The 16,462-nt window shown below is 37.9% G+C and overlaps 1 protein-coding gene across 1 annotated transcript; it reads left to right on the forward strand.

The window, feature by feature from the left end:
- The first annotated feature begins 2,171 nt into the window (after positions 1-2,171).
- LOC143753789 (uncharacterized) lies at positions 2,172-16,234 on the forward strand. The gene is made up of 9 exons (XM_077246523.1): positions 2,172-2,951; positions 4,139-4,181; positions 4,404-4,700; positions 4,793-5,077; positions 11,717-11,931; positions 12,117-12,215; positions 13,006-13,131; positions 13,568-13,672; positions 13,976-16,234. The coding sequence occupies exons 2-9, from the start codon at positions 4,139-4,141 to the stop codon at positions 14,084-14,086; spliced, it is 1,281 nt and encodes a 426-aa protein (XP_077102638.1). The 5' UTR covers positions 2,172-2,951; the 3' UTR covers positions 14,087-16,234.
- Positions 16,235-16,462: the final 228 nt, after the last annotated feature.

Raw genomic sequence — 16,462 nt, forward strand, 5'->3', positions numbered from 1 at the left:
AGGCAGGCCTTCGATCTTCTTTGGGCGGATCGAGCCGGGCTTACAGGGGTTACACTTTTCTAACTTTAGCTAGTGTGTAATGTTGCTGTTTGAGCATTAACAACATCTGCAAAGTTACAGCGCTCAAAGTTCAAAGCAAAGGGAGATATTTGCCTTTAAAAAATTCAATTTCTAAGGATTACAGCAAACGACCGATTTTGGACTACACGACATTCCTCCGGGTTTGCTGACGTCAGCAAATCCCATTATTTACATAAACCCCTCCTCCGAGAATACTTAATAAGCGGGGCGAGGCCATTTTATATTGCTGTTTTGGAGATGAGTTGTCGCAATGCCGTCGAAACGCTGCTGTTATTTTCATCCGGATTGAAGGTCCACTTTGTTCAGCCTTCCTAGGGATCAATGGTTAAAATTTATTTTTAACTCGGTCCCTCATAATTATGTCCCAGATCTCGCTCTTTGTGCTGCACACGGAGGAAAGCTTTCACAATCTTCGCGATTTCAATGCATGATTCGCACAACGGCTTGTCCTGAAAGATGGAGTTCCAACTTTAAGAACAGAAGCTTTTGTTTACGGGCCACAACCTGTAAGTATGATTTTTTTTTTCGTCAATGTGTTTTCCTGTAATAGTTTGTATTGTTAATTGTACGTTGTAGCAAGGAAGTAAACAAATGACAACGTTGTTTGGCTCTGCTGGTTTGTTAAATGCTAATTCATTATCCGACAAACACCTAACGTTACAATTTTTTTTTTATCTCAACAGCGAACTTGGAATTAGTGTAAATTATTCTTTGATTAGAGCTTTGATGTTTATCTACATGCTTGTTTATCTACAGGCATGCTTAACATGTTTCTGTGTTTGATTTGGCAGCCGATGTAGTGTTAGTTTTGGGTTAATAGTTCTGTCGACAGATATTTGTCTACAATCGTTCTTAAAATACAAAAGTAACCGTGGCATACAGTCAGAAACGATCAGATCTGCAGTCTTTACTCAAAAAAATCCCTAGGACTGTAGTATAATTTGTTAGAACGATTATATGAAAATCTTGTTTATGAAGCTTATTTTTTTGTAATTCTATAATAATTAGTATGATTAAATAACAGCGTATCTAAAAAGTAATGAGAGAACGCCACCTGCTCAAAATCAACACGCAGTTTATCACCGCACCTTCTATATTGAGTTGTATTCATCACCTTACAAATCTCAACAACACATTAAAGTCTTTGGCACATATATAACATAAATTTTGATCAGGAGGAGAATACCAGGGATACTGGCACTGTGTAAACTATTGTGATAAACAATGTCAAAAATATTAATATGAACAGCTGGTGTGTGGATCAATATACAGCAAGTCTACACACACACAAAAAAGACAGTCTGGTAAGTTTTGAGATAAAACAAATTGTATTGTCTTACTTTTATCTGTAAGTTATACAAAATAAAAAGGGGTGTTGAGAAATCCATATAGACGAGACTATATCAATTCCGCCGTGATTTATATTAGCACTGTATGAGAGTAAAATAATAATCCCTTTCTCCAACATAACAAGAGCCCAAAAATTCTAAGTTTCAATATTCAGCAACATCACAGAAGCAGTTTAAATTTGAAAAGAAAATGAAAACTGCTTTCTTGACTATCAAAATATAATTTGTATTCCAACAAGGCCCGTGTGTAGGCAATCCCTTCCACAATGCATTCATGAGCATAAGCATTGCACTCCAAATATAGGTCTCTGCAGGACAGTAGGAGTTACCAGATCAGTGGGCGACAGAGGGGCGGAAGTGTTTTATTGACTAAACGTTGCGCACGTATACATTCTCCTCCCCCTTCACATCGGTCACAATAATTTGAATTTACACTTTACCCTTGCAGTTTATATAAACCACACATCTCACATATTTCAACAGGGTAATGCTTTATTGCTTTATTATTAGGCTATTCATTATGAATTTCTTAAATAAAAAAACTTTAACAACATATAACGGCAGATCCTTTGAGCGCTGCTGATGACGCTATGAAGTGATGCTCGAGGGATCAAGTATTCCAATGTATAAAAAAAGCTTTCATTCGAAATGAGAAGCACCCCCCATACTCTTGCACTGAGCTATGAGCCTGATGCATGCTGGGATGGGAGGGGTCCTCTAGCCACGCCTCTAACGTGTATCATGTTTCGTTTGTTTATGAAGGCTTGCCAGCCTGAGTTGGGTTCGTCATCTATTAAGGGCCTGCCTATGAAAAGAGCTTGAGGAAAATATAGAAGGAAAAGCTGAAGGCTGGAGCACTAATATAGATGGTCCGCATTTTTTTTCCATATTTATCAGCATAAATTTGGTTTGAAGAATAACATTTATGTGGTGACTCGTTGCCCTTAAAAATGACTAATCAAAATGGTTGTGTTAAATGTGTTAGGGTTATTATTTATGATAAAGTTAAAAAAAAAACATTCAAAAGCTCAGTCAGTTTATATAAGAAAACGAATAGTTTAACCATCTAAACGCATAAGAAAGGAAAGGGTGAAGGTCAGATATTAAATGTCCACAGGTCATTTTAGGAATCGAGAAGGTTAGGTTCAGCATTCCTAACGTAAAGCTACGGATTGTAGGCTATGCTATTTCGCAAAGGCAGGCATGAGCATGCTACACTTGGCATAATATACACGTCCGTCTTTCAGATTAAGCTACTCATTCAAAACTTACACACACACACACACACACACACACACACACACACACACACACACACACACACACACACACATCAATCATCACAAAACCAAATCGTTCATTACATCTTGACAAAAGAACAGGAATGTACCCGGAGCGGTTTGTACCACAGAGGGGCTGAGTTAAACTCTCTACAGGACACACCTACAACATAATTTACAGCCCTGGCACACGGTTAAATCCTACACTTACAACGGAAACGTCCATCGAATTGATGAAATTGTAAGTAGACTTTGATCTTTCCCTGTGACGCGTAGCCTATCATCGTTGTTAAAATTTCGGAAATAATCTAACGCAGGAACAGCAAATGCGTCTCTTATAGGCTACAAGTCGTTATTGTTATTGTGTTTTTGTTGTTGTTGTTTTTTTTAAACCAGGCGACTAAAATGACTGTATTGTCAAACATTTGTGTTGTAGATAGCAGTTAATACATTCCCCGTTGCTTTTGGTTGATTGATTCGAAGCATGGTTTCCGATTACACCAAAATCGTTCCATCACAGACAGACAAATTTTCTACATTTCCGTCTCTTACTTTAGTATGAAGTGACATTAAATCACCTGAATGTTTAATTCATTGGATTACACGACATAACTAAATCTAATTAGTTCGTGCATTCCCTAGTAGCACAATGATGGAATTGAGGATCTGACCCAATGCGCTTCAGAGATTCAGATAATTAGCTGCCATTTATGGGCGTGTCCCAATCGCTGAACAGTGCACTAAAACCTTTTGTACTCTGTCCAGGCTATTTAATTAATATATAGGCCTACACCGTATATTTTGTACCATACGTAGTTCACCCAAAAATGAGAATTATGTTATCATTTACTCACCCCCAAGTTGTTCCAAACCTGTATGAATTTCTTTCTTATGCTGAACACAAAAGAAGATATTTTGAAGAATGTTGGTAACCAAACAGTTGGGAATTTGTATCAAATTTCATACATCTTAACATGATTTTTCTAAAAAATTATGTATGGATATAATCAAATAAACTTTCAGTCCAGTAAATGCTCATCTTGAAATATAAATAACTATTTAAATGTTATTTGTACATTTACTTTATAAAAATTAATTAAAGATGTAGCCTATACATGTTCCTTGACCTGAAGGTAGACATTTTTGAATGAAAAATTATGAGCTATCAATCAGAGGGCAGAAGGCATGCAGAAAATTGTGTACAACAGGTTTTTTCAGCAAAGTTTCGATCTTGTTGATAATTTAGAGGCCTGTATCAAATATGATACCGTAGGCCCAAAATTCTGGTTAATGGTCATATGCCAGCTGTCTTAACCAGTTTAACAATGCTTGTTTCTAGAACTCTGGTTAAAAAAATAAGGTTTATTGTTTTAATGTAATATGTGTTCAGAATCTATCTGCAATATTAATAGATAATTTCTCAAACAGATGCTGAGTGTTTGGACCCTCTTAGCAGCTGCTACTTGTGCAGGTATGACAACATTTGCTTCTTACACACTAAAATAACATTACTGAAGATGATTCTGCAAGGACATGTAAATTTAGTTCTTTAATGCACTGACATATAACAAAGAAAAAAAGCAGTATACATGATTATAATTGCCCAGCAGTTCTAAAGAACTCCTACTCATCTTGTAATTCTAAACAAAATCTCTAGAATATGAAACAACAAAACAAAAATTGTCTCCCTCAGTGTCAGTCTCAGCAATATCTCTGAGGAATCTAATCCATGGCAGTCAGTTGTTTCTGGATCTTCCTGAAAGGACAGAGAGGTTGGTTTTTACCTCTGCTGATGAGAAAGATCAATATACTATTTGGGAACATAGAAACCTCTCTCTCTGGCCCAGTAAACCCAGGAAAGGCCAAGTGAACAGCGCTAGTCATGGTTGGTCTTTCACAATCAGACATGTTACGTTTGACGACGAGGGAACCTACACCCTGCGCAATCACTTTGGTTCAGTCATCTCCAGTTATACAGTGAAGGTCAACAGTGAGTAGTAATTTAAAACTCATTTAAACTTAAATCTCAGAATAATATCTCTGTGATGGTCCACATATCCTCACTTTTTTTTTTTTTTTCAGCCAACAGGCAAATCATTGAGCGTATAGCAGGTGAAAAACTGATTATACCACTGCTAGGACTCAAGCAGAGTGATGCAACGCTTCACTTTCACGGCAATTATTCATCTGTCATCCTGGTGGAGAATGGAGTTCCAGTGGGCAAGAACAAACCAGACTATATTAACCGGCTTAAACTGACCAGCGAAACGATCCAGGTTCTCAATGTCAATGTTTCAGATTTGGGCAGATACGACCTCACCGATTATAAAGGCAGACCTGTCTCAAACAATACAATGGTACTAGTGGGTAAGAAAAGACTTTCTTCAGTATAATTTAAATTTGTACACACACACACACACACACACACACACACACACACACACACACACACACACACACACACACACACACGCACACACGCACGCACGCACGCACGCACGCACGCACGCACGCACGCACGCACGCACGCACGCACGCACGCACGCACACACTCTCTCTCTCTTTACTATTTAAATGAGACATTGCATAGACTTTCATAGTTTTGTCATTTTCAGCTAGTAATAAATACTATAACCTTACCAGAAAACTTTCGGCAATTTTATAAATTAAAAAAAACTACATTTACTTTATTTTTATGACGTTTTTACAAATGAGGACATCCCCAAAATTTTTTTGTCAGGTTTAGTTCACTTCTGGGTACTTATGTTAAAGGGGTTCTATTATGCCCTTTTACGAAGCCTTGATTTTGTTTTTGGGGTGTACTAGAATATGCTTTCATGCTTGATAATTCAAAAAACATATTTCCACATATTTTACATTGTTACAGCACCTCTCTCACCAGTCTGGCCCGACCGTGGCTTTTAGTTCTGGTTTCGATGAAGCCACCTTTCGAAATACGAAATGTGCTGTGATTGGTTTGCTCGCCCAGTGTGTTGTGATTGTGTCACGCACAGTTGTAGAACACACGATGATGATGAGGAATAGGTTCAGAAAGGTCTTTAATAATCCACACGAATAAAATAAGATACAGGCAGGCAAACAAACACAACACTTACAAAAACGAGACCGCACCAAGAACACTGAAAACACAGGAACTTATATACTGAAGATGATAAGGGAACACCGCTGAACAGAATAACTCATATTAGTAACCAAGATGACAAACAAGTGGCGGGAACAGGACCTAATGAATACTAACTAAAAGTCAGTGAAAGTGAAACTAAATAACAACTATAACCAAATATCCCTGAAAGATTGGCACCACTGAAAAGTGTTCGTGAAATGTCAATGGCAAGCTCTACTCAGATGTAAATATTAAGGATGGCAAACAAATGAGTTTTGGAAACGGCGTGGAAAAAACTGTCTCTTTGACATAGGGACAACACTGTCTTCTCCAATGCAGCTCAACCAGGCCTCATCCCCTTTTTTTTTGCGTATTCCGTAAGCAGGCATTATTTAAATGAGTAACATTGTGACTTCACAAAGGCTTGAAAAAACGTGTTGTAGTCCAAACCAGCCTTTCGTTATAGTTCAAGTGGATTCTGTTAAGAGAAGGAGAGCTGTGGGCAATTTGTTTTATTTTTTTGCACCTCCGCCGTCCGTGTTCTTAAAGAGAAAGTCTTTTCAGCTTGCCACTATAAATCGCTATTTTTCTGCACTAAACTAGTGAATTTTGCCAAGATATATTCAGAGATAATAGACAAGATGTTATAGGATAATAATTTAATGAAAACCCAATTTTGACAAAAAAACTGACATTCGACTTATATTTAGACCTTACTGAAAACGTACCAGCGCGACATCTGACAGGTTTCCCAGATCGCATCACGTTTTTATGCTAACATTTTTGTACTAATAGTACTGTTCAAAACAAAAAAAAAGTTTCCTGTGATGCTAAAACTGATTTTTCAGCATCATTACTCCGGTCTTCAGTGTCAAAGGATCCTTCAGAAATCATTCTAATAAGCCTATTTGGTGATCAAGACACTTTTTTATGTTAAAATGTGGAAAACAGTTGTCCTCAATATTTTTGTGGAAAACGAGATTTATTTCAGTATTCTCTGATAAATAGAAACTGCAACAGAACAGTATTTATTTAAATTTACATTTAATAATTTAGCAGACACTTGACGACTATCAAAAACGACTTTCAAATGAAGAGAGCAATAGAACCAGTCAAATCAACAACATAGGGCAACAAAATGCAAATGCTGTAACCATCCAAGCTAGTCTATCACGGCACATTTTTTTATATATTAGATAAAGAACAGTAGAAATGTTGGTAAAAAAGATGCATCTTTAGCAGTTTCTTGAAAATGGCTAAAGACTCAGCAGCTCAGGTTGAACCCGAGCTTGGAACAGTCAAGGTAAACGACGTCCTTGAAAATATTTTTGTGCCTCTTTGAGATGGCACCACAAGGCGCCATTCACTTGTAGAATGCAAGTTTTCGGATGGCACGTATGTCTTAAGTAATGAGTTAAAGTATAGGGGTGTAGAGCCAGTAGTTGTTCTGTAGGAAAACATGAGTGCCTTGAATTTGATGCAAGCGGCAATTGGCAACCAGTGCAATTTTATCAGGAGAGGTGTGACATGCGCTCTTTACGGTTCGTTAAAGACCTCTCTTGCTGCAGCATTCTGGATCAGTTGCAGAAGTTTGACAGTGCAGGCTGGAAGGCCTGCCAAGAGAACATTACAATAGTCCAGTCTGGAGAGAACAAGCGCTTGGACAAGGAGTTATGTAGCATGTTCCGATAGGAAGGGCCTGATCCTTCTAATGTTGTATAAGTCAAATCTGCAGGACTGTGCAGTTCTAACAATGTGGTCTGTGAAGTTTAACTGATCGTCAATCACAACTCTAAGGTTCCTGGCTGTCCTGGATTGAGTTATGGTTGACAAAACCACCCGAATGGAGAAGTTGTGATGAAGTGCTGGGTTGGTCGAGACCACAAGAAGCTCTGTCTTTTTAAGGTTGAGTTGGCGGTGGTTGTCCTTCATCCAGCAAGAAATGTCTGTCAGGCAAGCCGAGATGTGAGCATCTACCTTCGGATCATCTGGTTGGAATGAGAGGTAGAGTTGTGTGTTCTTAGCATAGCCGTGATCATGTTTCTGAATGACAGACCGTAGTGATGACATGTAGATGGAGAAGAGGTCCAAGCACTGAGCCTTGAGGCACCCCAGTAGCTAGACGTTGCGACGTAGATACCTCACCCCTCCACGACACCCCGAAGGACCTACCTGAAAGGTAAGTCTTGAATCACTGGAGTGCTGTTCCTGAGATGCCTTTCATCTCGAAGGTTGACAGGAGGATATGGTGGTTAATGTTGTAGTGTCTTTCTTGTACAAAATCACTTCTCAGAGATCTTTGATGCCAGAATCAATAGACTTTATTGTACTACAAAGCTGAGCATCTTCTGCAGAAGACAACTCCAGATTTTTTCTCAGCTCATCCTTTTCCATACATGGTAACACCCTATAGATATTTTTGGGTAAAAGGTCTTGTACCATGTGACATACTAGAATAGAATGTTCTGCTGCCAGTAACATTCCAGGCCTTTCTTCAGGCTTCAGAAAGTCAAACCAAAGTCACACACAGAGGAAATAATAGTGTACAAACAAATTGCTAAATCACTTATTTTCTAATCAGATTGTTAGTTATCCAGGAGTTTGTTATGTGCAAGAAAGGTCGATCCTTGGTTGAACACGACTTTTTCAAATGTTTTAGTAATGAATGGAAGAAGGGATAGCGGTCTGTAATTTTCTAGAAGTGCTGGATTTAGAGTGGGTTTCTTAAGCAGATGGGTTATGCGAGCCTGCTTAAATGCTGTGGAAAAGGTACCAGTGTGAAGAGAGGTGTTGGTAATGTGAGTGAGTGTGGGTACAACTGAAGAAGACATGGCTCGAAGGCAGTGGCGTAACGAGCCAATACCGGGCCCTTATGCAGCATTATCAAGGCGGGGCCCCCTACTACAGCACGTGATTATGCAATGTCCACGAGTACGCTACCATGAATAGGACAGGATAGGATCATAGAGAGACAGCATATAAGAGATGAGATGACTGACAAAATCAGGAGTAGCCTTCGCGCACCACAAAAAAAAAAAAAAAAAAAAACACTGGTGAATGCGCACCATAACACATAAAAAAACACTGCTGGTGACGGTGCACCCGCACCAAAACAAATGAAAAAACACTGCTGGTGTCGGCGCACCATAAAACATTGTTACTTTCTGACTGCACACACTAGGTCCAAATACATAAAAAAAGATGTTCAATTATAGATGCATTTTCCGGGCTTTCTCCTGTGAGAATATGCATGTTAACTTACCAACCCGGGGATTCCCCAGTCCCAATTCGAAACAAATTACACCAAAATTCATCATTGTTCGTTTCACACATGTATTCAATGATCAGTAAAATATGTTCTTGTCATTATTTATTCAAATAAATTTGCAATAAAGTAAAATGTGATCAGACTAAAAGTAGTCAAATGCGATAGAGGGCCCCAGCTGTCAATATATATCTTCCAGTCACGCCGGCCCCTGATTTGTCCGGGCCCGTAAGCAACCACATACCCTGCCTACCGATAGTTAAGCCTGTGCTCGAAGGAGATGAGTGGGTATAGGTTTAAGCGGACAGGTAGGAGGGGAGAATGTGTGTGTTAGCTGTTAAGATGTGTGAGTCGATTTGTGGCGTGGACAATTGGCCCCTGATCAGGGGCGGAGTGGCAATCGGGAGAGTAGGGACTTTTCCCGGTGGGCCAGTTGTGTTTCGAGGCAAAGAGGGCCGAGGAGAGGAGGATTATGAAGAGAAGGTTTTGAAAAGTGTGCGAGAGTCAGAAGAATTTTTAATTTTGTTGTGGTAGTAAGTCAATTTAGAAAGCAGGGACCGATACAAACCACGGTCAGTGGGATCGTTTGATTTGCTCCCCTTCCTCTCTGCAGCCTTGAATTAAGAATGATGCTCACGGAGAACGGCTGGCCTGGATTCAAGGGGGCAGAAGTTGTCTAAACAAGATGTTAGAGTGCAGAAAAAGAGTCAGTTGCACGGTTAGTACAGTATCTAGTGATAAGAGCTGATTAGGGGGAGAAAGTGTGGATGAGAGCAAAGAGGATAGGCGGGAGGGTGAGAGTGATTACGCCGAAAGGTGACCTGTGGAGGAGTGTGTGTTGTGTCATGAGCCAATTAATTCTATTTCAATGAATTCAATTTGAATTAGAAATCTTTTGTAACATTATAAATGTATTTACTGTCAATTTAATGCATAAGTGCAGAATAAAATTGGTTTTTAAAGGTTACAAAGCTCAAAGTCCACTCCAAAGAGATATTTTATTTAACCCTTGCATCAATTAAAAGAAGTTACACATAGGTCCATAGATGACAAAAATGTCTGTGTCAAAAAACTGTCATAAAAATTTGAAGCTTGGGAGCACAGACTTAAGTTTGGTCTCATTATAAAGAAGACCCTTGGCAGATTATTGCTCTCATTTTAAAGAAGACCCTTGGCAGATTATTGCTCTCATTTTAAAGAAGACCCTTGGCAGATTATTGCTCTCATTTTAAAGAAGACCCTTGGCAGATTATTGCTAAGTAAAAAGTAAGTAAAAAAAGTAAATTTAGGGTTAAGTTTATGAAAATAATTTATCAACATTCATAAAAAATATATATATTTTATGAAACAAGTTGAATTCCAAATCGGCTAGAAAATCAAAGCCATAAATCTAAATAAGTTGTGATCAAAATTTGAGGTTGATATCTAAAAAAATGTGCTTTCGGTAAGAATTTGTTTGGCCACAGTAACAGATTTTCCCCATTGGGTGCCAGCAAAACTCCACTGGTGCACACAGTGATTGGATTTGTTATTTGCAGTTGAGTTTTTCTCTCTCAACCACACTCTGACATCCATACCAACACCCCCACACAATTATCACTGCATAATTTAACAAATTGGTTTAATATGCAGAAGCTGAAAACAGGGGGTGGTGATGGCGCAGTGGATAAGACGCATGCCTTTGGTGTGAGAGACCCAGGTTCGAATCCATTGTTGTTCCAGAGGCGTGCGACCTCTGACATATATAGCAATTGGAAGTCGCTTTGGATAAAAGCGTCAGCTAAATGAATAAATGGAAATGGAAGGAATAAAGAAAGTTATTGCTCTATAGGCCAAACTTGAAAAAATAAAGTAAAAATTTATTTTTTGAAGGCTTGCCAACAGAAGGAAAGCCTCTTAACAAAGATTGCATTATTTTATAGTTAAATGGCCCTGGGATTAAAAATTTTAGTTTTAATGGGTTTCAATGGGGACACGTTTCAAGGCGTTGAGAGGAAGTATTTTTTGTACCAAGTGCAAAATAGATTTTTTAAAGGAAATGGGGGTGAAATGGTAAAATTCCAATAAAAATACACACCTGAGCCAAAATTAATGCAGTTAGCATTAACACAGGCAAAGTGATATAAAAAAACTGAAAAAGACAAAAATGTCCATAAGGATGCACAAGGGTTAAAAAATCTTGCTCACCTCTCAATCATCCAATTTCAGAACGGTTTTCACAGGATGAATTTTGAGTTCGTAAGTTTCAAATGATACTTAATCTATGATGACTACGAAAATATGTGATATGAAAAAAGGCAATAACAAAAGAGCACCAATCGTTCTGCTTGCAGGATTTCTCAAAATGCCGTTCCTGAAAATCATAGCGATCAGCCGACTTCAGAAAGCCATAACTTTTGTTACCGACAAACGATGAAAGAAATAAAAACAGATTCGGAAAGGGCTTGAAACCAGCTGTAATAGGTAAAATTTTGCCATGTGGTGAGTTTTCCCCGACGCATCACAAATGTATTCTTGTGTCTGTGTTTTGCAGGATTATTCTAGAGATTTATAATGCATGCATTAGTAACCACTATTATGTTTTTTCTTGTCTCCTCTCTTCAAATTTTTAATGTAGATCAACATGAATATAACCATAGTGGGGGTTTTTTAGCTCTACTGCTGCTTGGCATTCCTTGTGGAATCTGCTTGTGCTGCAGAAAGAAAATCTGCAATAGGTGCCGGACCACCAAATCACAAACAGTGGAGTCCAACGTCCTTAATACTGTACCAGTGTCCATACCTTCCAGTAACACAGTGATCAATCCTATAGGTCCTGGAGGCCCTGGCCAGGTAACATAAATGTGAAGATGCTGTCTCTCTCCCTGTAATTTCCTGTGTAAATCCCCCCCCCCCCCCCCATAAATAACAAAAAAAACATTTGAACAGGATCATGTCAAGCAACATTTATAGATTTTACTCCCTGTAGCTGCTGTAAATTGTAATGAATATGAATGGTTTGTGCTTTCTGACCAAAGGGCTACATAGCTGGTTATCCGTCTCATCCAGATCAAGGACAGATTCATTATCCTCCTCCAACGGAGTGGAGCGTACAACCTGCTGTTTCTCCAAACCCTGTGAGTTCACAAACACAGAGATTTACATTTACTTTTATTCATTTAACAGATCCTTTTATCCAAAGGGACAAATAAAGAATGTTACAACACAAGCAGTTCATCCTAAGGAAGCAGTAACTTTTAAAAAATTGATAGCAAAACTTTATTTTACTCAAAGTGCTCGATTACCTAGAAAAATAATGGAAAAGTAGCGCAGTGGAATGCAAAAATGTGTTCTGTGAACAGACCTTTATAGCCGGTTTAGCTGGTGTACCAGAGATGCAAACTTATAGGGATAGTTCGCTTCACTTCAGAAGGCCTTTATTAACCCCCCAGAGCCGTTTCAAGCACTTTTATCATGGATGGATATACCCACTGACTCCCATTATAAAGCTTGGAAGAGCCAGGACATTATTTAATATAATTCCGATTGTATTCGTCTGGGAGAAGAATGTCATATACACCTAGGTTGGCTTCAGGGTAAGTAAATCATGGGCTAATTTTCATTTTTGGGTGAACTATCCCTTTAATGCCAAAATTCAAGATATGCTGGTACACCTTAAACCAACATGAATTCCATGCTTATTATGCTGGTTTGCTGTTGGTTTAGCTGGTAAACCAGTATACCACGCAAAACTTAATGCCAAAATTGATGTACTTCTTTTCCTTGCTGAAAAGCATATGAAGCAGTAGAGAGTTTTTTTTATATATATATATATATATATTTTTTTTTTTTTAAAGTAAGGGTTATATGTGCACTTTAAACTGAAAAAAAACAAAACAAACATTTTGTGCATGTTCTCTTTTTAAGGGCTTTCATCCGGCGTATGTGCCTCAAAACCCTGTCTATCCTCCTGACTTTGGATCTGGAGGTCCCCCCGCTCAGCCTCCACAGTGGAATGCCCCTCCCACCCAGTACAACCCATCTGCACCTGTGGTACATCCAACATATGTTGCATTTTTTGTTTGTTTTCATCCTGTATGTTAACATGTCTGTTTTACTAAAAAGTTATCAAGTGAATATGTAAAAGACAAAAAGCAACACTAATTAATTAAGCCAGGATTAGGCCATAGTTTAATTAGGATATATAAGTAGATTTTATAAACGTGCCTTTGAAGAAAAAAAAAGTAGGCACATTAATTAAATGGTAAATGGACTGCATTTATATAGCGCTTTCACAGACCGAATGGCCACCAAAGCGCTTTACATATTTGCCTCACATTCACCCATTCATACACACATTCATACACCGACGGCGGTGTCAGCCATGCAAGGCGCCACCCAGCTCGTCGGGAGCAGTTAAGTCATTCTTAGTGTGCATGTGCTTGTTTGTGTATATTTTTGAACATGTTTACACTCTGTGTGTCCTCAGAACTACACACCAGTGATGTACAGCGCTCCTCCTGGGCCTGAAGCCGCAGGGTTGAAGATGAATGAACCGTCTCCAACCGCACCACTGCTCACACCTCAACCTGAGGTAAAGCTTACACTTTTTGTCACAGCCTACGAAATCATTAAATGGGTCATGATAATTTAATTGTTTCCCCCCCTACTTGTGAGTAAACTTTTCGGTGCAATCTTGTAGTGTGCCATCTGTTGTTTCTAAGTGTACAATACTCAAATGTTTCCGAAACTGTCCATTCCTTCAGTGACAGCCTTTTTGTAATGTCTGCATTCATTATGAGACATTTTTAAACAAAATGCAGAAAATGTGTCCAAAATTGCTGAAAATTAACCCACTGACTCTCTGCGTCTCACTCTCTTACCCCTCTTTTTCTAGTCTCACCAGTCTGCTATGGCCAGCGTTCCCATGGATATCCTTAACTCCAGTGAATCTAGTGTCCAGTTTGACATTAACAAAGGAAAGTCGTCTGGCAGCAACTTCCTTTAGATACTCAATAATCCTGAATTATCACTGAAAGAGAAGCAAACACTTAGCTGTTGATTAGATTCATACAAAACCCAAGCCTTTAAAAATAACATTTCTTTTTTTTTTTTAGGACAGGACATTGTTCTGATGTTCTCACTGTGGTTACATTTCTAATTTTAACTTTTATATTGATGAATACCTCAAACAGATCAGTCAGGGATGGTCATTATCATTGTAAACAATAAGAAATAAAGAAGCTGTTGAATGATACCAATGATATATATTTTACAGTTAGAAAGCTACCAACATATTGTCAGTCAAATGTTTTCATGTTGTCAGCCTCATGCTACAGGGACAGAAATATGAGGATTTTCCTTCTAAATGGGCTTCCAACGACACCCATTGCTGAAAGGTGTGCATATTGAAGCAGCAATGCAATATCCATAGACAAACACTGGCAGGCATGTAATGGCCTTTTCTGAAGCTCACTTTCAACGGGACGGTTTACCCAAAAAATTCAAATTCTGTCATCATCTACTCACCTCTCATGTCATTCCAAATCTGCATTACTAGAAAATAAAAGAAGATTTTGTCTATACAATGGAAGTTAATGGGCAGTTGGGCATCAATACGGTTTGGTTTCCATCATTCTTCAAAATATCTTAGGGTTCCACTGAAGAAAAAACTGCATACAGGTTTGAAATGACATTGAGGGAGAGTAAATTATGACAGAATTTTCATGTTTTGGGTACACTATCCCTTAAAGGTGACACTAAGCCACCATTTTCACTTTATCCATCCAACAGTCAGCCTTAATAAAGCCATGTTCTACACTTTTGTGTTTTTTGTACAGGTGTCCCTCTACTCTTGACAACATATATATTCATTTTTATTATTTATGCCAACATTTGTTTAGTACATGCTTACCCCTGTCTTTTGAGAGCCATCTAGTTTTACAACAAAAAAACGGTCTTATGTAACTAAAATGTTATTGTTACCTGCTTAAAGAGCATAGACCCCAGGAATTAGCCACATATGCAACATCATTACAGGATGTGTGTGTGTATATATGTGTGTGTGTGTGTGTATATATACACACACTAGGGCTGCACAATATATCGAAATTATCGAAATATCGCAAATGTATATATCGCGGTATGCATATCGCAATAGCTTGCAATAACTGGGGTCATGAATAAAAGACAAAGAGAAAATCACTCACTGCTCTTGGCTGAATAACTTTTGTAGCTTTGATGGGAATCAGTATATAATTCATTCATACAGTGAAAACTAAGCAGTACTTTATTTTTACATTTGATTATTCATTTTCTGTTGTTAAATAAACCTAATGTAGGATAACCTGAAACCCTAAACCCCGTGATTTACACTGATGTTAAAATAACACTTCTTATGCTACTGTAGAACACTTAGATTTTCACTTTCAGAAGTTGCAGGGATGTTTTCTTGTCAAAAAAAGAATCTGAAAGTTATATAATTTAACTATATATTAAAGATAATTTTAAGTTTATTTTACACACTTTAAGCAGTATCGTATCGCATATCGAATATCGCATAATACCATTATTTAATGGGTTATCGCATATCACACTTTTCTTCAATATCGTGCAGCCCTAATACACACACACATTTGATTTAACACACGCACATTACTATTTAATATGCATGTAAGTGAATTCAAATGTATTAATGTAGTTTTAGTGATTTTTCTCAACTAACACGAATTGCATCTTTTCTGCATTTTCGTAGTGCTTTTAGCTGGAATTAAACAACTACTTCAAACCAAAAAAACATTTATACTCGAGTCTTGAATCTATACATAAAATGTTATAGTGATGTAGTTTTATAGTATAGTGTAAACATTGTACTTAATTTAAATGGCCTTCATATCACAATGGACATAGAAATATAAAGAGGCCTACCATTGTTCTGAAGTAAAATACTGTTATCAATTTCTGCCAACATGACTGTATTTCTTACTGTTTATTGTATATTCATATTACGTTCTCTGTATTTTTTTATTTTCTCAGACATCTAGAGCCAACTGGCATTGCCTTATCCCTTGTTATTTGTTGCATTATTGGTAAAGTAATTTTATTTTATTGTTACGCTTTAAACTATAATAAGAATAAACATGACTATCGTAATAAATATTCATGTCATTTCTAAGCTAAATTTCTAGCACACAGCTAGAATCGAGTATCTCCAGGATTGTATCAAAATAGACTGCAGCTGCGATTCTTTTTTTATTGCCGACCGAGGTTTCAGTAAAGTCAGCATAACAAGAAAGATTCCACTGGATTCAGCCAGTTGAAGGGGGTATGTAGAATAGGGTACAAAAAAGAAAGAAAAAATTTAATAAAATGGAGATTCTGGAAT

This window comes from Siphateles boraxobius, unplaced genomic scaffold (assembly GCF_051911475.1).
Source record: "Siphateles boraxobius isolate OS27281-9 unplaced genomic scaffold, OSU_SipBor_1 29, whole genome shotgun sequence".
Classification (NCBI taxonomy): domain Eukaryota; kingdom Metazoa; phylum Chordata; class Actinopteri; order Cypriniformes; family Leuciscidae; genus Siphateles; species Siphateles boraxobius.

Excerpts from the sequence above, each read along its gene's own strand:
- LOC143753789 (XM_077246523.1), top strand. The coding sequence starts at position 4,139 with ATGCTGAGTGTTTGGACCCTCTTAGCAGCTGCTACTTGTGCAG. Across the intron at positions 4,182-4,403 it reads AGCAGCTGCTACTTGTGCAG|TGTCAGTCTCAGCAATATCT; the intron begins GTATGACAACAT and ends TGTCTCCCTCAG. Across the intron at positions 13,673-13,975 it reads TGCTCACACCTCAACCTGAG|TCTCACCAGTCTGCTATGGC; the intron begins GTAAAGCTTACA and ends CTCTTTTTCTAG.